Source organism: Poromitra crassiceps (genome assembly GCF_964638095.1).
Source record: "Poromitra crassiceps genome assembly, chromosome: 23".
Classification (NCBI taxonomy): Eukaryota; Metazoa; Chordata; class Actinopteri; order Beryciformes; family Melamphaidae; genus Poromitra; species Poromitra crassiceps.
This window is the reverse complement of record NC_139639.1, coordinates 16103498-16126009: the sequence shown is the minus strand read 5'-3', so window position 1 is coordinate 16126009 and position 22512 is coordinate 16103498. Positions and strand designations below refer to the sequence as shown.

Below are 22512 nucleotides of genomic sequence, written 5' to 3'. Positions count from 1 at the left end.
TAGACCACGGACCCCCATTTGATAGGATTTTGTCACATGGTCCCCCATATGATAATACGATTGATGCTTTTAGATGTTTTACTACAGAAAGTGTATAAAAACCATGACCAAAATAATCATTGTGTTACTTATGAATGGAATTATAGCGAAAATAAAGTACCCCCCTTTTGGCTGGGGACGCCCTGGAACCCCCTCAAGGACCCCTGAGGGTCCCCGGACCCCCATTTGAGAACCACTGTCTTAGGGAACAGGCCTGAGTAAATGCATAAAATGTAGAGTAAAATGTTAAACTCTGTAAGGAACCACAACAACAACAGCACCATCCACTGGTCACAAAATCAGATGTCAGCATTATTCACCCATAGTTAACCCATGACACAGAGACAGGTGAAATTAAAAGCAGACTTTGACATTGAACAAAGCGGAGACGCCATTACAGGGTGTGAGATCTCTACTGGAAAAACACACATAGACATTTGAAGGATTGTAAGAAGCAAGTTGGAGTGGATTTGATCTGGTGAGTCTTGCTAAAAGATCATTCAGACACCAAAGCAAATGGCTGAGAAAATTGCTATTATGGAAAGTGACTTGACTTGCCATGTGTGTTCAGAGATATTCAGTGATCCTGTGTCTCTGAGCTGCGGCCACAGCTTCTGCTACACCTGCCTGAAACAATTCTGGGAACAGGTTAAACGCAAGAACTGTCCCATTTGCAAAAGAAAATCTTCAAAAGGTATAATTGTAAACTTTGCACTGAAGGAACTAGCTGACTCCTGTGCTGGCCGAGAGAAAGCTGGCTCATCTGAGACGGATAAAACTGAGGAAGTGGAGGTGGTGTGTTGTAAACATCGAGAAGTGCCTAGCTTGTTCTGTAGGGAGGAACAGAGAGCTGTGTGTCCGGTCTGTGAGTTCTCTCAACACCACGGTCACAAGGTGGTTCCTATAGAAGATGGAGTCAGTGACCTGAAGGAGCATCTGAAGTCTGACCTAAAGTCTCTACAGGACAAGAAGGACAAATACAAAGAGGCTGAGAAGAAATACAATGAAGTGAATCAGCACTCCAAGAAGCAGCTGCTGGCCACAGAGAGCCAGATCTCAGCAGAGTTCAACAAACTGCACCAGTTCCTGAGAGAGGAAGAGAAGGCCAGACGGGCGGCTCTGAGGGAGGAAGAGGAGCAGAGGAGGAAGACTGTGGCCAGAGAGATGAAGATGATTCAGGAGAAGATGTCCTCTCTGTCAGACAGCATCTCTGCTGTAGAAGAAGACCTGCAGAAAGACAACATGTCCTTCCTGTCCAGTTATAAAGCCACTCAGACCAGAGCCCAGTGCTCCGTGCCGGATCCACAGCTGGTCTCAGGAGCGCTGGTAGACGTGGCCAAACACCTGGGCAACCTGGCCTTCACAGTCTGGGAGAAGATTAAGGAGAAGGTCCCGTTCAGTCCCGTTATTCTGGACCCAAACACTGCACATCGCTGTCTCTATCTGTCGGATGACCTGACCAGTGTGAGACGTGGAGACACAGGGCAGCAGCTCCCTGACAACCCAGAGAGACATGCTAAGTATTTCAATGTTCTGGGCTCTGAGGGCTTCAGCTCAGGGAAACACAGCTGGGAGGTGAAGGTGGGAGACTATCCTAACTGGACTGTGGGGTTGGCAAAAGATTCAGTTGACAGGAAGGGGGTGCTACTTGCCTCACCAAAAAATGGCATCTGGTGTTTAGACCTTCGCAGTGGACAATACACTAATATACTTGGTGAGAAGATTCCACTGAAGAAGAGCCTCCAGAGGATCAGAGTCCAGTTGGACTATGACAGGGGGGAGGTGTCCTTCTACGACTCTGAGACCAAAACTCTCATCTGCAGTCACACAGACACTTTCACTGAGAAACTCTATCCATGTCTAGAGTCAATAAACTTGTCACGATCAAGCCACATGAACAATGAAAGTGTGCTGTTGAAAGCTGATCCCCACAGACCCCGAATGAACAGTAATAGAGGTTTTTAACAGACTAAATATCTGTTAACTGGCAGCTGGGACTTGGCGGTGGGGAAGAGTAGCACACTTCTCCAGGCTCAAGTTTTCCTCTGTTTGTTATCTCTGGAGCACGTTCTGTGCTTAGATTAACTTCTTTGGGCAATTAAAATAAATTGCATTAATCCTCGCCACTAGCTTCTGCGGTTGACGTCTCCATGAAATATCACCCTGTGCTTTTAGAGTTGTGAGGGGGAAGGGGTGACCTCAACCAGTGTCACAGTGAGCCTTCCCAGATCCTCCCAAATCCATCCATCTCAAACGAGTGTCAGTTGAGCGGCGAGTCTGAGCGGCGGTCAGGAGTGCAAGTACGTCAGGGAGTTGTTTGACTGTCTCGGTGAAGACAGGAATTAGCCCCGGTGCTTATTTGGAAAGAAAACAACTTGGCCGTCCCTTAACGTTGATTTGCTGCTTGACACTAACTGCCCTTTTGTGGGCTAATGATTCACTCTCACGGACGTTCCCAAACAGCACAGGCCTTTTAGCAAACGCCAGTGAGCCGTGGAGCTCGCTGGTCTGTCCAGAAATCTTCCGAGGCCCGCTGCCATTTTGGTGGTGAAATGCACATGACAAAGAAGGCTTTCACCCCCGAGTCCTCCCAACACAGTCCCCCAAGGACCACACCGCAGCAGGGGTCAGCCGTCCTGGGCCGGGCTGGCCAGCTATCCGAGGTGGTACGGCCTGAGTGTGGTCCCTCCAGCCCGAGCCAAGGATGTCACCTTCTCTGTTCCAACCTGGGGGTTTTGGCCCTGCTGTGTGGGGTTAATCTTGCATTTCCATACCTCAGGAGGCTGGGGGGGGGGAAGACGTGTGAAGGCTTCAGTGTGTGTGGCGAGCACAGTTATTGGAAGACTTTGGTTCCAGCTCCTGCGGTGCGAATGACGAAGGATCCCAGACAGGCGGGCAGTACGCGGGGACGGTTGGCCTCGAGGTTAGAGGAGCAGGCCTGTGACCGGATCGTAGGCGGTTCGAAGCCCTGGCCCGGCTGGGGGAAATGTGGGTACTGAAGGTGACGCTCAGCCCCCGACTGCCAGTGGAGCTGCTCAGTTGCCAACAGTAGAAGGCTGGGTGGGTACTGGGCGCGTCCCAGGAGGAAATGTGTGGATCATCTGAGGGTGCTCAGTTCAAGTGTGCTCAGTTGACTTTCTTTGGATAAATAACAAAGAGATGTATCCCTGTTGGGTGGGACGTCTGTCTACAGACTTGACCATTAAGTTTTGCACACCCTAATAAAAGAGATTGGGCCGGTTGATTGAGCTGTGCACACCCTAATAAAAGGGATTATGTGGGTTGATGGGGCATGCTTAACCATTCTCATTATGTACACTTGCATCATTGGACTTGTACTAAAAATGTCAAATCACAGACACAGACAAGTATGTAGACACACAAAGCTATAATAATGAGAGTATAAACTTCAGAAAGCTGCAGGTTGATGACTATGCTGTTAAAGGTTAAAGGTCATTGTCATAATTTCTGCTTCATGCATGGTAGAAGAGACAGACAGACAGAGAGAGAGAGAGAGAGAGAGAGAAAGAGAGAGAGAGAGAGAGAGAGAGAGGGAGAGAGACTTGTAGGCTACTGCTGACTCACCCCTGGCATGCTCATCCACAGAAAAGTGTTACCACTTGTTTAGATGTCTTTGCAGTGTGTTCATCTCATCTGTCACCATCAGACGTCTTCAGCCAAACACTCACTGACACATGTACACATGCATACACACGCACACACAGCCGCACACAAACACACACACACACACAGCCGCACACAAACACACACACACACACACACACACACACACACACACACAGCCGCACACAAACACAAACACACACACACACACACACACACACACACACACACAGCCGCACACAAACACAAACACAAACACACACACACACAGCCGCACACACACATTCAGGATAGACCTCACCAACCAAGGCAAATATGAGGGAGAAAAAGAATGTGTCTTCACCCCTTGCTTTCATAAAGACTCATATGAACTGTCTGAATCCGCTATGGGAGAGTGAGCAGGGATTCGGTTTATGACTCTCTCACACAAGTAGGAAATATTTGAATCCGCAGTGCATCTAATCTCAACATGACTGTGAGCGATGCACTAATTGAGAGCCTTGGATAACAGCATAAATCACCATGGCAGATGAAAGGAGTTCTTGTGAAAGAATATCCCCTCAAGTGACCCTACGGTTATTGACTGTTGTGCAATACTGTTTTGCAATGCAAAAGAGACGTTTTTGGGAGTCATCTGTTTCTGCCTTAGCGGTTTAATTTTAACATGGTATTGTCACTTTTTATTAGGGAGTTTTTCACATGTCCATAATTACTTTATAAGTGTTTAAAGTGTCCAAATGGGGCTGACCGCTATCCTTGTGCTGTTTTCTTGCTTTGAAGATGTTTGGGTGTGATGGCCATTGCGGTCAATAAGAGAAAACGTGCAATGAGAGTATTTTCAGGGACGGGACCAAAAGGACGTTTGGCTTTTCATGTGTGCTGGGGATGCAGGGCTGTTTTTGAGAGCAGACCGACTCCTTCAGCATCCCCCCACCTGCCCCCTCTCCTCTGGGATGGTTAGCCCGCCTGCCCCCTCTGGGATGGTTAGCCCACCCCTGCGCCCTCTCCTCCTCTGGGATGGTTAGCCCCCCCTGCCCCCTCTCCTCCTCTGGGATGGTTAGCCCCCCCCCTGTCCTCCTCCTCTGGGATGGTTAGCCCCCCCATGCCCCCTATCCTCCTCTGGGACGGTTAGCCCCCCCTGCCCCCTCTGGGATGGTTAGCCCCCCTGCCCCCTCTGGGATGATTTGCACCCCTGCCCCCTCTCCTCCTCTGGGAGGATTTGCATCCCTGCCCCCTCTCCTCCTCTGGGATGATTTCGCTTCGCCCCTGGGATGGAGCCTTCCCTTCCTACCGGTGATTACAGACTACAGGGAGCTGTGACTTTTTCAATGAAAGATACCGTATTTATAAAAAAAAAACAGTTCAAGCACTTTTGTGTGGAAAGAATGTAAATTTCTCTGTATTTAAAAGGAAGAGGGAGGAAAAAAATAACGCTGGAAATTTGGACCAGTTCCATCCCAGTTCGTCCCCTCCCCTCTCCTCTCTTTTCCTTTCCCCTCTCCCTCTTTCTCTCCATCCTGTCTGGCTTTCAGCAATGTGTTTCTCGTTGTCTGTCCCAAATGCCTATAACTCTCAACCCGCTTGGTCGGCATATTTTTCATGCTCCAAAACCACTCAAAACAAAACGTAATTCCATCTTTTTTTCCCCTCAACAATGCTTGTTTTCCCCAAGACTCATTGAAATTTAATCATCAGCAAAATGAGAAAAACATATAACAGCAATTTCCATACCTTATCAGCCGCGCAAGCAGCACACTTTGAGAATGATTGTCATAAATACAGAGAAGACGACCTCTCACTCTCTCTCTTTTCCATAGGATCGTTTACTATTTCCTCAGGACGCCTGGTCCGTTTCGACTGTTATGATAGCTAATTGTACACATAAATTATCCAACATTTCTGGCAATCTGCATTAGGAAAAAGTAGTTCCAAAAAAATACGGTAAAATAGGTCATTGGAAATAAGGAGAAGACATAAAACCGGCACTGTTTTTGCACAATCAAATGAACAGTCTTGTACATAAAACATGTAGATCACCTTCATTTCTCCAACTCATTAAGTGGTTGGTGTGATAATTTTAGCTCTTATTAGTGAGTGGTAATACGATAGGCCTACAGTCATATACATACTCATACATACCAGGCTGCATAATCTCTTTTCCAGCTCCTAGCAACTATAGCACAGCCCGAAGAGCGTGTGTGAGTGTTTCCCCCAGATGTTTTTCTTGGCGAGGTAGAAAGACCCGCATTTAGACCCGGTGACACTAAAGCTTATGAATGAAATCAATACCAGTGGAATTCTTCCAGGAGGTGGCACCTCCTCTACATGGGTTGGGTTTCTCTTTCTGCTAATGAGGAAAACACTGCTGCTTCTTAATCAGGCCAGATAGCTTACATTATGTTGCTGTGCAACACATCTGAAAACCTCTGGTAAGCCGCACAGGCAGTTATTCTTAAAGGAGAAGTTCACCGAAAAACAACGCTTGATTTATTTTGCACATGATCTCTCACTCACGCATATCCGAAAACTGTAGTTCAAGTTCAAGTCAACTTTATCGTCCCTGAGGGGAAATTGATCGTGCAGCCAGGTGAAAACAGAGAACACAAAGAAACATAGGCACACAGACTCAGTTTCAAAAATAATCTAAAATACACGAATACTTCAAGTGGCAAACAGAAACAGCGTGTGTGCGGCCAGCACTAAAACCATCATTCGCCCCCCAGTAGCCTAGTTACATGGGAAACTCATCGGCTGAGTCCTCAGGGGCATTTAACACTTTGATGGCCTGGAAAGATAAATGCATTTTTCAGCCTGTTAGACTTGGCCTTTGGTATCTCTGTCCAGAGGGAAGGAGCTCCAGTTCACCATACAGAGGGTGAAAGGGACATTTTAAGATAGCTCGAGACTTAGAAATTGCCCTCTTGGAAAATAAACAGTTTGACAGTTATTGAGGGTTGATTTGAGTTAAAGCTGTTGCCAGTGATGTCATTCATGCACAAATGACATCATCACTGGCATCAACTCTAACTCAAATAAACTCTCAATAACTGTCAAACTAAATGAATGGCTGCAAAACTGTTGACCGTTTTTGGATATGTGTGAGATCATGTGCAAAAGAAATCGGCATTGTTCTTCGGTGAAGTTCTCCTCTAATTCCCACTGACTATCATAGATATTCACACATGGTGGTTAAAGGAGCGACTTCATATGGCTTTTAAATAGTCTTTTAAACATCTCCTAACTCTGTCTACCTCTTCATCTAGTATGATATAAAGAACATAATGTCCATACAGAGTCCATGTCTGCTACAGGAGGCCGTTCCAATCGCTGGGTTGGTCATCTCCGTAGACTTACAGTATGTCCACCTTAGTCCTGGGATCACTGAGCCCTCTATTCAGCCAATTACTAATTGACATATACTGTAATTACAATTGGGAGTGAGGTCCAAGTATGCCCTCTCCTCCACCAGCCTGGCTCACAGCATCTCCTCAGTCGATGGGCCTGATCATTATGCGGACGGTCTTCATGGAGTAGAAGCCTCCGCCGTAGTCGGCCCAGAAGATCCCGTCCTGGAACTTGCTGCGGTAGACCCCTCCGCTGTACCACACACCGTTCAGGTTGGCCTGCCCACAGCCGTTGTACCACCAGCCTCCTTTGTGGAAGTGGGCACAGTTGCCTGTGTTGGGGGGGGGTAGAAGAATGTGTGATGTCAACTCTGTGAAGTACCCCAAGTACTACTACAGTATGGCTTTCATACAAGAAATGATTTCACGCAACCGCAGATGAATAATTGTGGTCTTCAGACAACACAAAACAGAGACGTTTTTCAAAACTCGGGAAAACAGACACACAAAAGAGGCCACAACACTGGCACAGGAGCACCACCAGCATCATCTACCTGAGAAGGCGTCCTTGTCGCGGTCCAGGGTCGTGAACTGTTTGCCGTTGTGGCTGCTGAACGAGTCGCCGGCGTTGCCCTGGTAGGTGCCCAGCCTCAGGCGGTAGCCCTCGCTCTCTGGCTCCAGGTGGAAGCTGCTGTACTGAGCGTACACCTTCTTGCCCATCCAGTCCTCCATCTCCACCAGCAGCTTGTAGTCGCCCTGCCTCCCCATTTTGTAGATGCCTTGCAGACCGAGCCAGTACTCCCCGTCTATGTTGCCGAAGCCACTCTGAGTCGGAAGAGATTACAAGGGAGGTTTACAGGAAGATTACAGGAAGTCCTGTGAGTTGTTTGTTGTGTGGTATTCTGCGGAGTTTAGAAACACCAGAGTTGTTTAGGAACTTAAAACCTCCTAATTGGAAGAAGGGGCCATGGGATTGTATCAGTGTAACTGTGAATTGCCTTTTTTGATGACCACGGTAGTTAAGACAAATTACAAAGCCGATGTTGAAAGAGAGACGCAATAAGCGCTGTGGCAAGGAAACGCCGCTCGCTCTTCGAAATTCCTCAGACAGACGTGGTGCAGAAATTTATGCTGGAAAATGAGAATCAATCTTCAGGCTGAGGCTCCGCTGGTTCATCATCTCAAACCCCTACAGATCTCTTGGATCCCCGGCTAAACGGCGATACTGGCCCGCCGCGCGAAGAACCGCGGCCAATATCTACGTCTGGCCGCGTGCCCCCAGAACACTTCACGTCGTAGGGAAGGTTGTGGTTTGTGATTGTGGGATTAACTGGTCGAGCCAGAAGATGATGAACGATGTAGGGTTTCAGTCGGGGGGCCTCCTCTCTGGTGCTGTGTGTGTGTGTGCGTGTGTCTGTGTGTGTGTGTGTGTGTGTGTGCGTGCATGTGTGTGCGTGTGTGTGCGTGTGTGTGTGTGCGTGTGTGTGTGTGTGTACACATGTGGTGGCTTTGTGGGAGAGCGCAGAGGCAAATCAATGTTGAAGAGAGAGCAATTTAGCTCGCCGTTAAACATGCACAAGCCTGGCCAGGCTGCATGGAACACTGAATCACCGAGGCTGCCAATGCTGATACTCTCCATCTTGTCCTCACAGAGAGAAAAAAAAGCTTGATGAGCGAGCGGGCCTATATGGTATCCTGGAGCGAGCCAACCAGTCAACTACCCCGGCAATCCATCCAGGAAAGCAGCAGAGTAGTAGCGGTTTTGGAGAGAAATGCCTGCAGATTGAGCTGTGGAACATACCTTCCTTACTGGCCCATCTAACGTTTCATAATGGGAATCTCAAAACCAAATGGCCTCGGACGAAATGACGCTGCTGACAGGGCGTTATATTTGACAGTAAGTGAGAGGGTTCTGGAGGGTTCTGACCCGAAGAAATATGCCCCGGGACCCCAGATGATTCCTCTGGAAAGGTCATGTGATGACACCGATGTTGTGTCTGGACGAGCCACACGTTCGTTCTACACGTCGTTCAGAGAGGAGAGGAGAGGAGAGGAGAGGAGGGGGAGAAATGAGATGGGACGGGGAGCGAGCGGTGGAAGTGTTATCGTCCTCACCTTGTAGCTATCCCAGTTCCTGAAGAAGTTCACCGATCCGTCTCGCCTGCTCTGGATGACGGTCCAGCCCCCGTTGTCCATGCCCTGTTCGCACCACACCTGCATGGGCCGCTCCGCTTCGTCCGGTTTGATCAGGTACATGCCGCTGGTAACGTGGCCGGCCTCCTGAGCATCGAGACAGTCTCGGTACGGACCTGCAAGGAAAGCATGGTCAGAGAGAGAGAGACGGGCAGTAAGACAGATGTGAAGATAAATACATCAGACCCGGGGAAAAGACGTTTGTAAATACTTTTGTTTTAGCTTATTTTGGTGTCAGAGGAGTGACGATAATAAACCTTGCGAGGCAGCTGGATTCATGTGAGATCATGAGATCACGATCATGTGACAAATCCATCTGGTCACGCTCCAATCTATTGGTTTGAATCTGAACCACCAGTGGTTTGCACCAATCAGCATCCTATGAGGCAGCTACGGGCGGGCTTTGATGCGACGCCAGCGAGAGCGAGCCCGTGATAGACGTGATGGACGGATGGTTCATCCAATCACCTGCCAGGTATTTTTTGAAAGTGCCCGTCCTTTGAAACGGTTTCCCGAACGACTCGTTCCCAGATGGTTATGTGAAAACAAGCCATCTGGCAGCGTCAGGTTGTGAAGATGGCATCATGGCATAGAAACAGAGAGGCAGGCAGGGAAATCAAACAAGCAGACACTAATAAAACCACACTGCAGCAGGTCTACAAAGCACACTTGTTTACTGTGTGTCCTCCCAGTAACACCAGAGGAGCAAAGGCAATAATTACGTCAATTCATTAAGGAATGATTTGTGTCTATATTTAAACCGTAGAATTTAAACACACAAGCCAAATTAGACATCTCATTCGCCCGCTGTTTAAAATGCTGTATGTCTGCCTTCTTTTAAAGTCATCATTATTCAAAGATTTTGAATTACAAGCAGATGTGCGGCAGCGGGTTTATTTAGTGGGGGAATAATCCCCACTCGACTTAGAAATAGTCCACCCACCTTTGGGTTATGAGGTAAAGCAGAGTGGCTCTACGTTGTGGTTTGCAGGAACATATCATGCCAGCCTGGGTTTTGTCTGTGTCTCACATGCAATGGAAAAGTCTCGCAAAGGATTCTTTTTCATACACAGCTGCACTGAAATCCTACACACTTTATTATTCTTGGGCAGGGACAATCTAAATGTGTCAGGAATTTCAGCTGATGAGTAAAATCGCACTGGCTACTTCTTTTTCTTTTTAGCCTTCCTTTGCTTTACGTCCCCCCACCTTCAGTGAGACATTACAGCATTTTTATTTCCATCGTGGTCTGTGTTGTTTCTGGTGAGCGGGGCACCTGGTTCCAGCTGAATATGCAAATCTTTAACCTTTGAGAGTGAGGCCATAGGCCCACCTGCAGCCTCACTCACAAGTCAGGGGTTGTTTTGTTAGAGAACGGGCAGCCTGACTCATGACTGGTTTAAGTTCTACCACACCTGTTTTGGATTATGAGTGGATGGATGATGAATGGGTGAGCAAATGAATGAATGAATGAATAAATACATAAATAAATACATAAATAAATATAATATATATATATATATATATATATATATATATTATATATATACAGTATATTATATATATACAGTATATTATATATATACAGTATATTATATATATATATATATACAGTATATTATATATATACAGTGTATATATATATATATATATATATATATATATATACATATATCATTAGTCTATTGCAGACAGCCCCTCACTTTTAGCTTCTGGGTGGTGCTGATGGACAGCTCCTTTTATTGTTAAAATAAACAGGTGCTCTGAGAACACATTATTTTGCCTCAGTACTGTGGGCCGGATGTGGGCTGAGATATTCAAGTGGGCCTTGACTTGGAAAAGGTTGGGAACCGCTGCTTTAGACAGCAGAATTGTAGCCCAGTCCAAATTTATCACCCAACCTTCATACTCATACTCAGCTAATAGGCACGCACGCATGCACTCACTCACTCACTCACTCACTCACTCACTCACTCACTCACTCACTCACTCACTCACTCAATCACTCACCCACTCACTCACTCACTCACTCACTCACTCACTCACTCACCGGCTGCTGCCCTCTCTCACCTTCAGTGCTGAAGTTTCCTGGAAGAGGTTTCTGGACTTCCAGGGTAGTGCTGCCTGTGGGTGACGGCCCGGAGCGAGAGCCCCTCTCGCGGGCAAACGCGCGGGTGTTGTCCCTCTGGATCTCATTGGTGAAAGGTGGCACCTTGACAGGAATGTTCTCGGGCACCACCTGCACCAGCGGGGGCCCCAAGGGCGGCTGCTCGTGCCTGCGGCCGTTCCCGTACACCTGCATACAGCGCTCCTCCAGGGCTCCGATTAGCACCGACTGGTTGTTCACCACCGCGGACATCGCCGCGTACCGGGTCTCCAGCTCCCGGTACCGGGACGCCAGGCGCAGCGACTCGGCGGTGGCGTTGAGGATGCGCGTCTCCAGCTGTGCCAGCTCCAGGGAGTTGTCCCTCTTGCGGATGATCTCGTGCAGCAGCTGCATGTAGAGCTGCGTCACCCTGGAGTTCATATTCCTGCTCTCCTTCCGCAGGAGCTTCATCTCGTTCACCATGTTGCCGTCCACGTCCACCACCAGCTTCAGCGTCTCCATCTCCCGCCGCTGCTTGGACAGCAGGTCGCGCACCGAGGCCACGTCCAGCCGCGTCACGCGGTCCTTGTCGGTGGAGTAGCCCCGGGCGGCGCAGATGGGACCTGTGATCTTCTGCTCGGGGACCAGGAAGGTGTAGGAGCACTTCTTAGAGTCGCCATTGTTGGCCGGAGCCCTTCGTACCCGGGAGAGGATGGGGTGGTCCTTGGCGAGGCCCTCTCCGCTACTCCAGAGGGTCAGACCAAACAGGACAAATAGGCTCCACACTCCAGCTTCCATTCTTCCTCTCTTCACCACCAAAGCGAGCTAAAGATCTACAATAAAGACAGAGGAGAATTGGGCCATTATACAGTACCTTACTTGGTCCAACTATGAGGTTATCATTTTTCTTTTTTGCTATAATAAGTCACTCTGCACATTTTGTTCAGTTTCCTTTTAGACACATCACTGGTAGTCTGCACTTGAATACAGATGTTTTCTTTTCTCTTCTAATCCAATAGAGTCCAATGTAACCATGAGACCTGCAAAGCTTAAACACTCAAAGAGCAAGTGCTGAAATGACAGAGGAGAGCTGGTGTTCATCTGGACTCAACACAAGGGTCCAGCTTCATTATGGAGCAGATGATGGTTCGAATGAGAAGTGAAAACGAGCAGACTATGGCAGGCAGGAGCAGGCATGACCCTCACACATCAGTATGCAGGCCTTTTGGCGAGCTGTGTCTCATGGTTCCTCTATGGCTCAGTGCCGCCCCCGGCTCAAATCTGTTATCACGACTCATATTCTCGGTGCATTCCCTCATGGATTGTCTCTTGTTATGGGCCACACCGCGTCTGGATCAGGTGTCCGGGCGTGTGCACATGCCAGGATCTGCTTTTCATATTAGTGTAGAATCCCCCCGCAGCTTCCTCAAATCTCTCCTGCCGTCTTTCAGCAAAGCCACATTGGTCTGCGTGGAGAACTGACGTCACAAAGCATCACGTCTCTCAAAAGATGGAACGGACAATGAAAACAGTTTGTAGAAAATGGAATTTACATTTGGCCACCGCCTCAGACAAAACTGAATCTGCTCCTCTAATGGCATAAACATCCCCTGTCGGTCTGTGATAGTTTCACGAGGAGAAGGATTAGGTTATTATCAATCTTTTTTTTCAGGATTTCTCTCCCATTTTCTCCCCAATTGTACTTGGCCAATTCCCCCTGCTGTCCCGGTCGTTGCTCCATTATACCCTCTGCCGATCTGGGTGTAGAGTTGTAGACTAGCACATGCTTCCTCCAATACATTATGCAGTCGCCAGCCGCTTCTTTTCACCTGACAGCGAGGAGTTCCACTGGTAGGACGTAGTGCGTGGGACGAGCACACTACCCCCCCCCCCCCCCCTTCCCGAACAGGCGCCCGACCGACCAGAGGAGGCGCTAGTGTAGCGACCAGAACTCATACCCCACCAGCTTCCGAACCCTCAGACACGGCCAATTGTGTCTGTAGGAGCGTCTGACCAGGCCAGAAGTACCGCTGCCGGGAACTGAACCCATGTCTCCGCGGAGGACGATATCAATCTTGAGCGCAATGGCAGAAGTCAGCAGCAGGTTATCACTGGCCTTCACCGACTCATTTTAACTTAAATGGTAAATGGGATATATCTGAATTTGGTAAATGAAATAGTCTGATGTGTGTGAGAAGCTGCAGGAGAAGCAGGAGTCCCTGGTTTCCCTGGTCTATTTTTGGAAGGGAAGCTTGTGTTTTGATCTTATTGCTTTTGACAGCACAACGAATGGAACAGAGGCGGGTGACGTACAAAAATGCACGCTAAGTGAAAGATCCCTCCTTCCACATTCAATAGCTGGGCTTGGCATTGGAAGTGGAGCTAATGGCGGGCCAACCAACGACTGATTCTGGCACTCGGGCCCAGGCAGTCCCGACCAGAAGGCAGTCTGTGGAGGATATGACCAAGGAGGTTAAATAACCTTCATCCAACACTTTTGACAGCCGCACAATATGACCCACTTCACATCGATGGTCATCAAACAAATCCTCTGAGGACTTTAACAGATGCCAAGGAAGAAGAAGAAGAAGGACGAGATGAGTGCAAGACAGAGACAGCAGGGGCTTTGAATCATCTCTGCGGTCTCTTCTTGATGTTTGCTTGCACCGAGGAGTCCCGACCACAGTTAATGGGACAGATCCCAGAGCATTACCTAAGTCCAAACTGCTGCTGTAGCACAATCGTGGCCTTTTATCATTGTCAAAAGGGGAAAAACACGCTCGCCTCAAAGAAAACAGATGATATCAAGTTTTTGTGTTTTCATAAAGCACAATGAGTTATTGACAGAAAAGGCGCCCGAGCCAACATTAACTTTCCTTTAATACTTCATTTGGCTTAGAGACGTTCTGGAGCGCACGATTTCTAAAACTCCTCCAAACGACCGGCTCGGCTTTTTTAGACGCAACATATGGGAACAAAATGTTGTGGGAGCAGCAAAGCTGCAGCATGTTTTGCTTCTTAACATTATAAAGAGCGAGTTGCTGACAGTCGAGGAAAAAGGGGATTCTCAAGAAGTCAGACCATGTGTCACAGCTCAACAACACCTTGGCATTATTATTACCCAGAGAGCACTAGTTTTCCCTTTCTCTCCTTAATCACAGCTCATCACCCGCCAGAACTCGGCCTCGGCGATTGATTGGCTGGCCTGCGTGGCTCCACTTCCACACAATATGAATCTCACAGGCAGCACCCCCCCCCCCCCCCCCCCCCTCCTCCTCCTCCCACCAGTGACATTGTTTACACAGAGCTCTCAGTGTGTGTCTCCGCCAATCCCATTCCCTTATTACCGCTGGGACGCGGTCTGTCGTTAACACCCTACTGGTCTTCATCAAGTCGGCCGCAGGAGACTTTTTTTTGACAACTTATTAAAAGGGTATTTTCACCCCCTCTCTCCCTGCTCAGAGCCGGGCCTGACCAGACACAGCCACCTAATTCATATTAATGCACACGTTTGCAACCGACCAGACAGCAAACTTTGTGGTGGCTGGCTTCCCCCTCAGCCGCCGGGAGGAACATGAGGACACTTCCAATCAGCCCCGCTGGCTATAAGTGCCACCACTGAGGTCTGCTATTATTAGAGAGATCCTCAATTAAAATATTTCATTTGGAATTAAAGACCTCTTCCCTGGGAAATGCTGGGTAACTGCATTTTGTGTTCACAATGTTATTTCAACATATAAAACCAGATGGGAATTCAGGATGTCTCCTCCAGTATCCAGTCAAACTGCTGCTCTGGGCCAGTAGCAGACCACCAGAACAATGCCAATTAGCCCACAAGCTCTATTCTGATGGAACCACTGATTAGATCTGTGTACTGAATGGAGGAAATGATCCAACATCTTTGCACATGCTGCAGATGACCAAGCAGTTTACAGTAGAAATACACATGCAGTGGAACAAAAACATGAGGGAAAGGATGGATGTTAACAGATACATTGATGACATTGTATTGCTGAAATAAGACAGTGATTCCACAATTATACAGAAATGATTAAAGTCTACAATTTCCCTGAAAAATCTGAAATGGACATTCCAACTTGAATGTAGTAAATAATTAAGGCTTCAGAAAAAATTCCCCAACTTTGCATTTGAGCTTTATTTTGCCAGACAGCTCAATGAATTCCAACGAGTTATTTAGAGTGATGATGATGATCATGAAAAATGTTAACACTTCAGCAGTTGGAATACCTTCCCAGAAAGAATAACAATAGAAATGTCATATCAGTCACTACACAGTAACAGAAGTGTAACAAGTCTTACCTGTGTCAGTGGGTCAGTACAGTCAGAGGTCCAGCTTGCTCTCTCAGTTGTGTTTCCTCCTGCTCTCCATTCTCCTGGCCTCACTCTCGCTCTCCCTCCTCTGCCTTTGGTCTCATTGAGAATGCAGGCCTGCATGCAGCTATGGCACAAGCAAACACGCTCCGCTAAGAGAATAGTAGAGAGGGTGGTCCTCCATACACAGTGGGCAAACAAGGGGGGGGGGTGGAGGGGTGGATGGGTTGGTTGGGGGAGGCTGATGGTGGGATTTTCAGCGAGGTTTGAGGAGAGCTGGCCCCGCCTCCCTCCTCTGATGTCATGTGTACAGTTCAGGCAGCTGGGGCTCCTCCTAATATAAGGTTGCAATGCAAACAAAAAAGTAGTTGAGAAATGAGGTGATACAATGTGATTGGCCTGGAGTCGGCGAGTGTGTGGCGATGACACTGACACTTAGATCACACACACTACACACACGCACGCGCACGCGTACGCGCACGCGCACGCACACACACACACACACACACACAATACACACAGACACACACACCCACACCCACACCCACACACACACACACACACACACACACACACACACACACACACACAATACACACAATTTCAGCTGTCAGGGTTTAAATCACATAAGGTCTTGCTGGGCTTAGTTTGTCTCCCATGCAAACTAAGGCCATCTGTCCCTCACTCAGCCTTGTAGATACAGTATAAGCGTTCCATCAATCTGAGAAGAAGTTGATGACACACACTTAAACTCTCTCTCTCCCTCTCTCTCTCACACACACACACACACACACACTCATTCATGCAACCACGGTGAACCATTTCTCTCTCTCTCTCTCTTTCTCTCTCTCTCTCACTCCCTCTCTCACTCCCCCGGCCGTCACCAAGCTGTTTTGGATCAGCCCTAATCTAATGACGGAGTGATCCAGTAGCTTCATAACGATAATAATAGGAAGTCTGTTCTGGAGGGGAGCGCTTCCCCTGGGTTTTGTTCCACCAGGATATGTGCGTGTGTGTGGGTGTCTCTTGTGGCCGTCCAACAGCTATTGGCAGCTGTGTTTATTTGCTTATGAGGACAACATGCAGAGGTCTTTGCAGGCAACGAGACGGCCTCTCGGCTAAATGTTTTGGATTATAGAGGAAGTTGTCGGCTTTGATGCTTTGGGGATTCTCTGCTGGGAAGTGGGAGGACAGAATCGCTTCGAGGCATGGACAGTCAGAGATGTGCGTGTATGCCAGTGAGAGAGAGAGAGAGAGAGAGAGAGAGAGAGAGAGAGAGAGAGAGAGAGTGTGTGTGTGTGTGTGTGTGTGTGTGTGTGTGTGTGTGTGTGTGTGTGTGTGTGCGTGCGTGTGTACGCGTGCATTTACTGTAAGTGTGTTTGTGTCCGAAATATGTGTGTGCATGCGTGCGTGTGTGTGTGAGAGAGACACACAGTGTGTGTGTGAGTGAGTGAGTGAGTGAGTGAGTGAGTGAGTGTGCGTGCGTGTGTGCGTGCGTGTATGAGAGAGAGAGACAATGTGTGAGTGAGTCTCCATGGTGGTCGTCTGTATATACAGTAGTAAAGGTCGTCCTATCTAAATAAATGATATATAGGAGAACATGTGTTGGGAGGAGGAGGAGGTTCCTGAAAGAAGCGGAGAAAAGACATTACATGCCAAATCCATGCCTGGAAATGAATTTTCTGTAACCGCAATACATTTTCAAAAAGTCCCACTCTGGTCTTATTGTGTTCCAGCTCTTGAGGGAAAATGAGTGGAGGCTGTAGGGAATTATGACAAATTAAATTGTTTTATGGCCCTATTACATATTCTTTGTAGTTTTTTATGGAAGCAACAGATGAATCGAGCTGTATAACCGAGTTCCATCTGGATTTATTTCATGTTTCATATTGAATAAAGGGTGATAACAAAAAGAAGACTGATAGGGATAGTGACAGACTTTATACTATATATCTATATTAGATTTAGAGATGGATTGTTCACCATTAAACATTCACTTCTCACTATAAATAAACTCTAAACTATAAAAGACTTTTCAACTTTTATTACAGTAATCTGTAAGGGGTTCAAAAACTTACTGCAGGCCAGAGACTGAGCCAGTCTCCAGCTCTCTCTGTGAGCGCCTCCTTGTGGCTAAACGAGTTACCTACCCTCCTCTTCCTTTCCTTAACACCCCACCAAAAAATAATGCTGATTTGTTTTTGCACTTAATCTCACATATCCGAACAACTGTAAACAGTTTTGCAGGCATTAATTTAGTTTGACAGTTATTGAGAGTTGATTTGAGTTCAGTTGTGGACCAGTGATGTCACTCATGCACAAATGACATCACTGGTTGGATATATGTGAGATTAAGTGCAGTTCCCCTTTAAGTTATATTGCAGTGTAGAATTAAGGGTGATTGGGACAGTTTTTGAATTTCCACCTTGTGTATTAAAGCTTTGTTGCCATAAAAAGAAATAGCCCAACACATGAAACATTTCTGTAATACTGAGCATGTTACCTGTCCATTTCAGGAGGAAAGAAGGTTATATCATATTCCAAAAAACAACCTAATTCCATAAATAGAAACATATAAACACATTTTTACTGATTTTGTTACAGTATATGCCTACATCATATTCATGTTTCCATCAAAGGTTTGTGCAATATAGCTGATAGCTTTGACAATTTTATGACCTTATGATGAAAACTAGCTAAAGCTTATGTCATTTTCCTCACCTCATGTGTTGCATGTTGCAGAGTCAACTTCCTGTTTGATACTCGCCCCGCCCACCTACGTGATGTCACACGAATGAGGCCACCTCTGCAGTTTTGATTACGTGGTTTCACAGCTAGGGCTCAGCAAAAAAAAGTTTTTATTTTCGCTCAGGCGAGAAAATAAAGAACAAACCAACAAGCTGTCATAAGAGCAACCCTGCAGTTGCTGACGTCAGAGGAACTGGCCAATAGGAGGCGACCTTGCTGTGACAGTTCTTCACAATCGACGAGCAGCATGCAGCAGCAGCAACATGTAACCGTCAGAGCTGAAGAATACTTTAATAGAACTTTATGAATCACTTAATGAAGTGGAGTATGGTCCATAATAATACTGTCGCTTGGTTGAAAATGTTCCCGAGAGTCTAATTATCTCTATTTCGAGCCTTCTTGTGTTTTTTCTTCCTTCTTTTGATTGTTTACTTTCCTAAACATGGTGAGTGACACACACGTTCCTCCCACCCCTTCTAAAAGTCGCCTTGCCTGTGTTATTTTCGTGCTCTCGTCCCGTCTGCCAAGACAAATGTTCATAGCCACAGAATAGCTTTTGCTGAAGGGCCTTGCTTTTGTCCACTTTGCCCTACAGAGATCAGTTGGATTAGATTAGGTGATTTAAACGGGCTTTACGTGTGCGCATTGCCTCATCTGTTGCGGATAAAATTAGACTAAACTGCAGCGTTGACAGATCCTATGTCAGTGTGGCTCTGTTTTGCCTTGGGGAGGAGCCAAGAGAAATAACGGTTTAGTTATTCGGGGGTTTCTAATGTCTTTAATGAAGTTGCTGCACACACTCTCTGGGGGAATCATCTAACTAGTCAAATGTGAGTCTCATATTCAGCCTTCAAAGATTGTACCCAGAGGGAAATTCAGCCAATTAGTAATGCAGTTCCACTTGTTTCAGCAGTTTTCTAGAAATAGTGTCACTATTTTTGAAACCAGTCAGAAACAGGCAGCACCCTGTCACTGCACTGCACTACCATCAAGTCAATTACACTTTATTCTAAAAAAATATGTTGAAACCAGTTGATTTGCATTGGAAACAAGAGAAATCCTCAACTCCCCTTTGGCAGATTTTATTCACATATTTTAAGGAAATTAAGATTTTAGGACTTTAAAATAGACTAAATAACTTTTTTGCAGTGCACACTCTATGAATGTAGACAGGTAGGGTATCGAACCTATTACATAGTCTTTAGGTAATTAAAGATTTCCATGCCTAATTAAATCCATTGCACTTCCTTACACCTACACTATTTTACATAGTAATCCGGTAGCTGTTAGCATGATGACGTCTGCCTGCCTGTTGGTGTGTTTCAGGATGCCTCCGGCCCCCCGGCCCTGTGTGACCTGTGCCTGGCTCAGGTGTGCCGCAGCCTGGACGCTCTGTGCAGCCGGCGAGCAGACGGCTCCCTGCGCCTTACCCACGCCCCGCTCCTCCCGCAGGAGATGGCCGACCAGCTACTGCACAAGATGGCAGCTGGGGGTAAGCCAGGAGGAGCACGCATCAGACTGCAAATGCTGAGGTTCCACTGTGGCTACCATGTAGCAGTGCCACGGTCCTTCTGTGTCAAGTTGGAGGAAGGCACAGAGTCAAAGTCAAACCATGTTACAGTCTGCCTTGATCCCAGTGATGTAGTGGTGTATGAAAAGAAGGGGGTTAACTATTACCAGTCAGTCCAGTCAGTGATCATCTTAAAGGAAAGTTCACCCAAAAATGAAACTTCAGTCATGATCTACTCACCCCATGCTGATGGAAGTTTTTTACTCCACAAAACAACATTAATGGAGTTTCACAGCAAAACACCATTGCAGAATTCTCCTAAACAATTGAGGTGGCTGGGGTCCAACTTTACAACATAAAAAAACAACAGGGAGAGAGGAAAAGAAAAAGAAATGCCTCCATACTGCTCACCTGATGTAATCGAAGTCTCCACAAGCCCTGAGATGCCAAGTGGACTTGAAAATACATCATTTACACCGTATTTTTAACCAACATCTTCACTCTAGCCATGTGCTCCAAAAACATGGGTGGTGGATACTGTAGCCTGCTATAGTGAAGATTTTTATTCTGTTGTTGTTGTTATTGTTGTTACAACTACTCACCAACTACTCATCAACTACTCACCCCCCATCGGCATGGGGGTGAGTAGATAATGACTGAATGTTCATTTTTGGGTGAACTCATACTTTAAGGCAAACAACAAAACAAGAAACAATTATATGCTCAGAAAAGCATTAATCCATCATAAACCCATCATGATATCACTTAGATCAGTTTACTACCTACTGTAGTATGCTGGGTACTATTTTGTCAAGCTGAAAAGGTAGATAAAGTCTATGCTGCATACGGTAGCTAAACTGAGGTTATAAGCTGCTCGTTCTACAACATCCCTCTGTTTTCTTCCTGTAAGGTCGACTGAACGACAGAACCGTGGGGATTTTCCGAAACAGCAAAGAGCTCCGCCTGCGCCGAGCCTCCATCCGCTGCTGTCCGGTGTCCGCGGAGGCTTTCCGCCTGGCCCTCTGCCCTCACCGGCTCCAGGAGCTGGACGCCTCCTGGGCCCCCGGGGGCCTCACCGGCGCCCACATCGTCTCGGGCCTGGCCTCCAACCCGGAGTGCAGATCCACCCTGCAGAGGCTATCTGTGGCCGGGCTGCATCTGGACTGGGAGTCTCTCGGGGCGGACGTAGGCTTCAGTTCCCTACAGGGCCTGAGGACGCTCAACCTGGCTGACACGGACCTGAGCGACGCCGTCCTGGAGGACATCTGCTCTCTCCCTCAGCTGGAGAGCCTGGACATCTCCCGCAGCGCCGTCTCGGACCTCACGGCGCTCCTGGAGTGCAGGAGCACCCTGAGGTCTCTGATCGCACACAGGCTGCGGCAGCTGGATATGTCGCCCGCCAGGCTGCTCTTTGTCGTCAGCCAGCTTCGCTCTCTCAGGCATCTGGACTTTTCGGACGACCACTTGGCAGAGATGTCCGTGGACGATGGCAACGGGAAGGAGGGCGATGAGATAGTGCGGCAGCTCCTGGAAGGGAGTCCCGAGCTCCTCCCTGCCCTGGTTTCTCTCGACGTGTCGGGGCGTAAGAGGATCACAGAGGGGGCGGTCAGTGCGTTTGTGGAGGCCAGGAGCGGGCTGGTCTTCCTGGGCCTGGTGGCCACTGGAGTTAGCTCCTGTGATGTCTTCTCTACGCGGAAAAACTTACAAGTAACCAAGGCTGTGTTTCATTCCAGTAACTTCATTTCTGAGAATCTGTGGCATTATTTCTGAGGATCTAGCCCTGGCATCGAGCATAATAGAGTTTCACTCATATGTATTTCATTCCAACAATACACAATAAGATATGTGCTTCCTGTTCTGATGTAATTAGAGATGTGAAGATATCAGAGAATGTTATGGTTATACAGTAGACAGAAGCTTCTCTGTTGCATATGCTTCATATATTGTCGTTGTTGCACTGTGTATCGTACTGTACTTCCTGTCTCTCATCTCTTGCTCTGCTGTGCATGTCCAGGTGACTGGAGAGGCTACTGAGAGCCAGCTGTGTGAGGCCTTGAGAAGGTACCATGAGAGGGAGTGCTTCATACGAGAGGCTCTTGTCCATCTGTACAATCTGACGATGGACATAGACAAACCCCGACCAGATATCCTCAAGGTACCACAGTCCCATCCGCTCTGCTCTGCTCTCCTCACAAGGGACAGCTGGGTCATTATTATTAACACGTTCACTGCCAACGACGTGTAAACACGTTTTCAGAATCCAGCTGTTGACTGCCAGCGACGTGTAAACACGTCGTTGGCATCGATTTTTTTTTTTTGACGGTGGGTTGTGCATCTAACCCTTTTACATCTCTTATATAAGTATTGGACGTGTACAACGTGTACAACCCATTCCACCGACCCACTAAGTGGCGACAAGGAAGTAGGAAGGCAAGCAAAAAGCAGTGTGATCCATTTCCATTCTCATGAAAATGGATTGGCGGAGGCGCTTTCGTTGTCGCGCTGATTGCTGGCGGTGCGGGATTGCAAACTTGCATGGTGGATTGCGGATGGAGCACACTTTGAGGCACGCAGCGTAAATATGACCAGAGTCGCAGGGGCTTCATCGGAGCTCTCGGCCAGGGCTCCGGGAGGCG

At 47.6% G+C, this 22512-nt stretch overlaps 3 protein-coding genes across 3 annotated transcripts in view; 2 read left to right on the top strand and 1 right to left on the bottom strand.

The window, feature by feature from the left end:
• Positions 1-555: 555 nt before the first annotated feature.
• On the top strand, positions 556-2004 carry LOC310796776 (nuclear factor 7, brain-like; the record flags this gene model as incomplete). Its single annotated transcript, XM_083659011.1, has 1 exon — positions 556-2004. One exon carries the CDS (start codon positions 556-558, stop codon positions 2002-2004), a length of 1449 nt encoding a protein of 482 aa, XP_083515137.1.
• Positions 2005-5226: 3222 nt separating this feature from the next.
• angptl1b (angiopoietin-like 1b) lies at positions 5227-15746 on the bottom strand. The gene is made up of 5 exons (XM_083659660.1): positions 15607-15746; positions 11271-12119; positions 9123-9316; positions 7562-7832; positions 5227-7339 (listed from the first exon to the last, which is right to left on the bottom strand). Exons 2-5 carry the CDS (start codon positions 12082-12084, stop codon positions 7152-7154), a joined length of 1467 nt encoding a protein of 488 aa, XP_083515786.1. The 5' UTR covers positions 12085-12119; positions 15607-15746; the 3' UTR covers positions 5227-7151.
• A 994-nt stretch (positions 15747-16740) lies between these two features.
• The window catches only part of LOC310796775 (protein zyg-11 homolog), a gene marked incomplete at both ends in the record, with an annotated part of 36702 nt that continues 30930 nt past the window's right edge, over positions 16741-22512 (top strand). The window contains 4 exons of the mRNA XM_083659010.1: positions 16741-16833; positions 19693-19858; positions 20787-21583; positions 21891-22031. Coding sequence (XP_083515136.1) covers positions 16741-16833; positions 19693-19858; positions 20787-21583; positions 21891-22031 — 1197 coding nt within the window. The remainder of the gene's footprint in view (positions 16834-19692; positions 19859-20786; positions 21584-21890; positions 22032-22512) is intronic.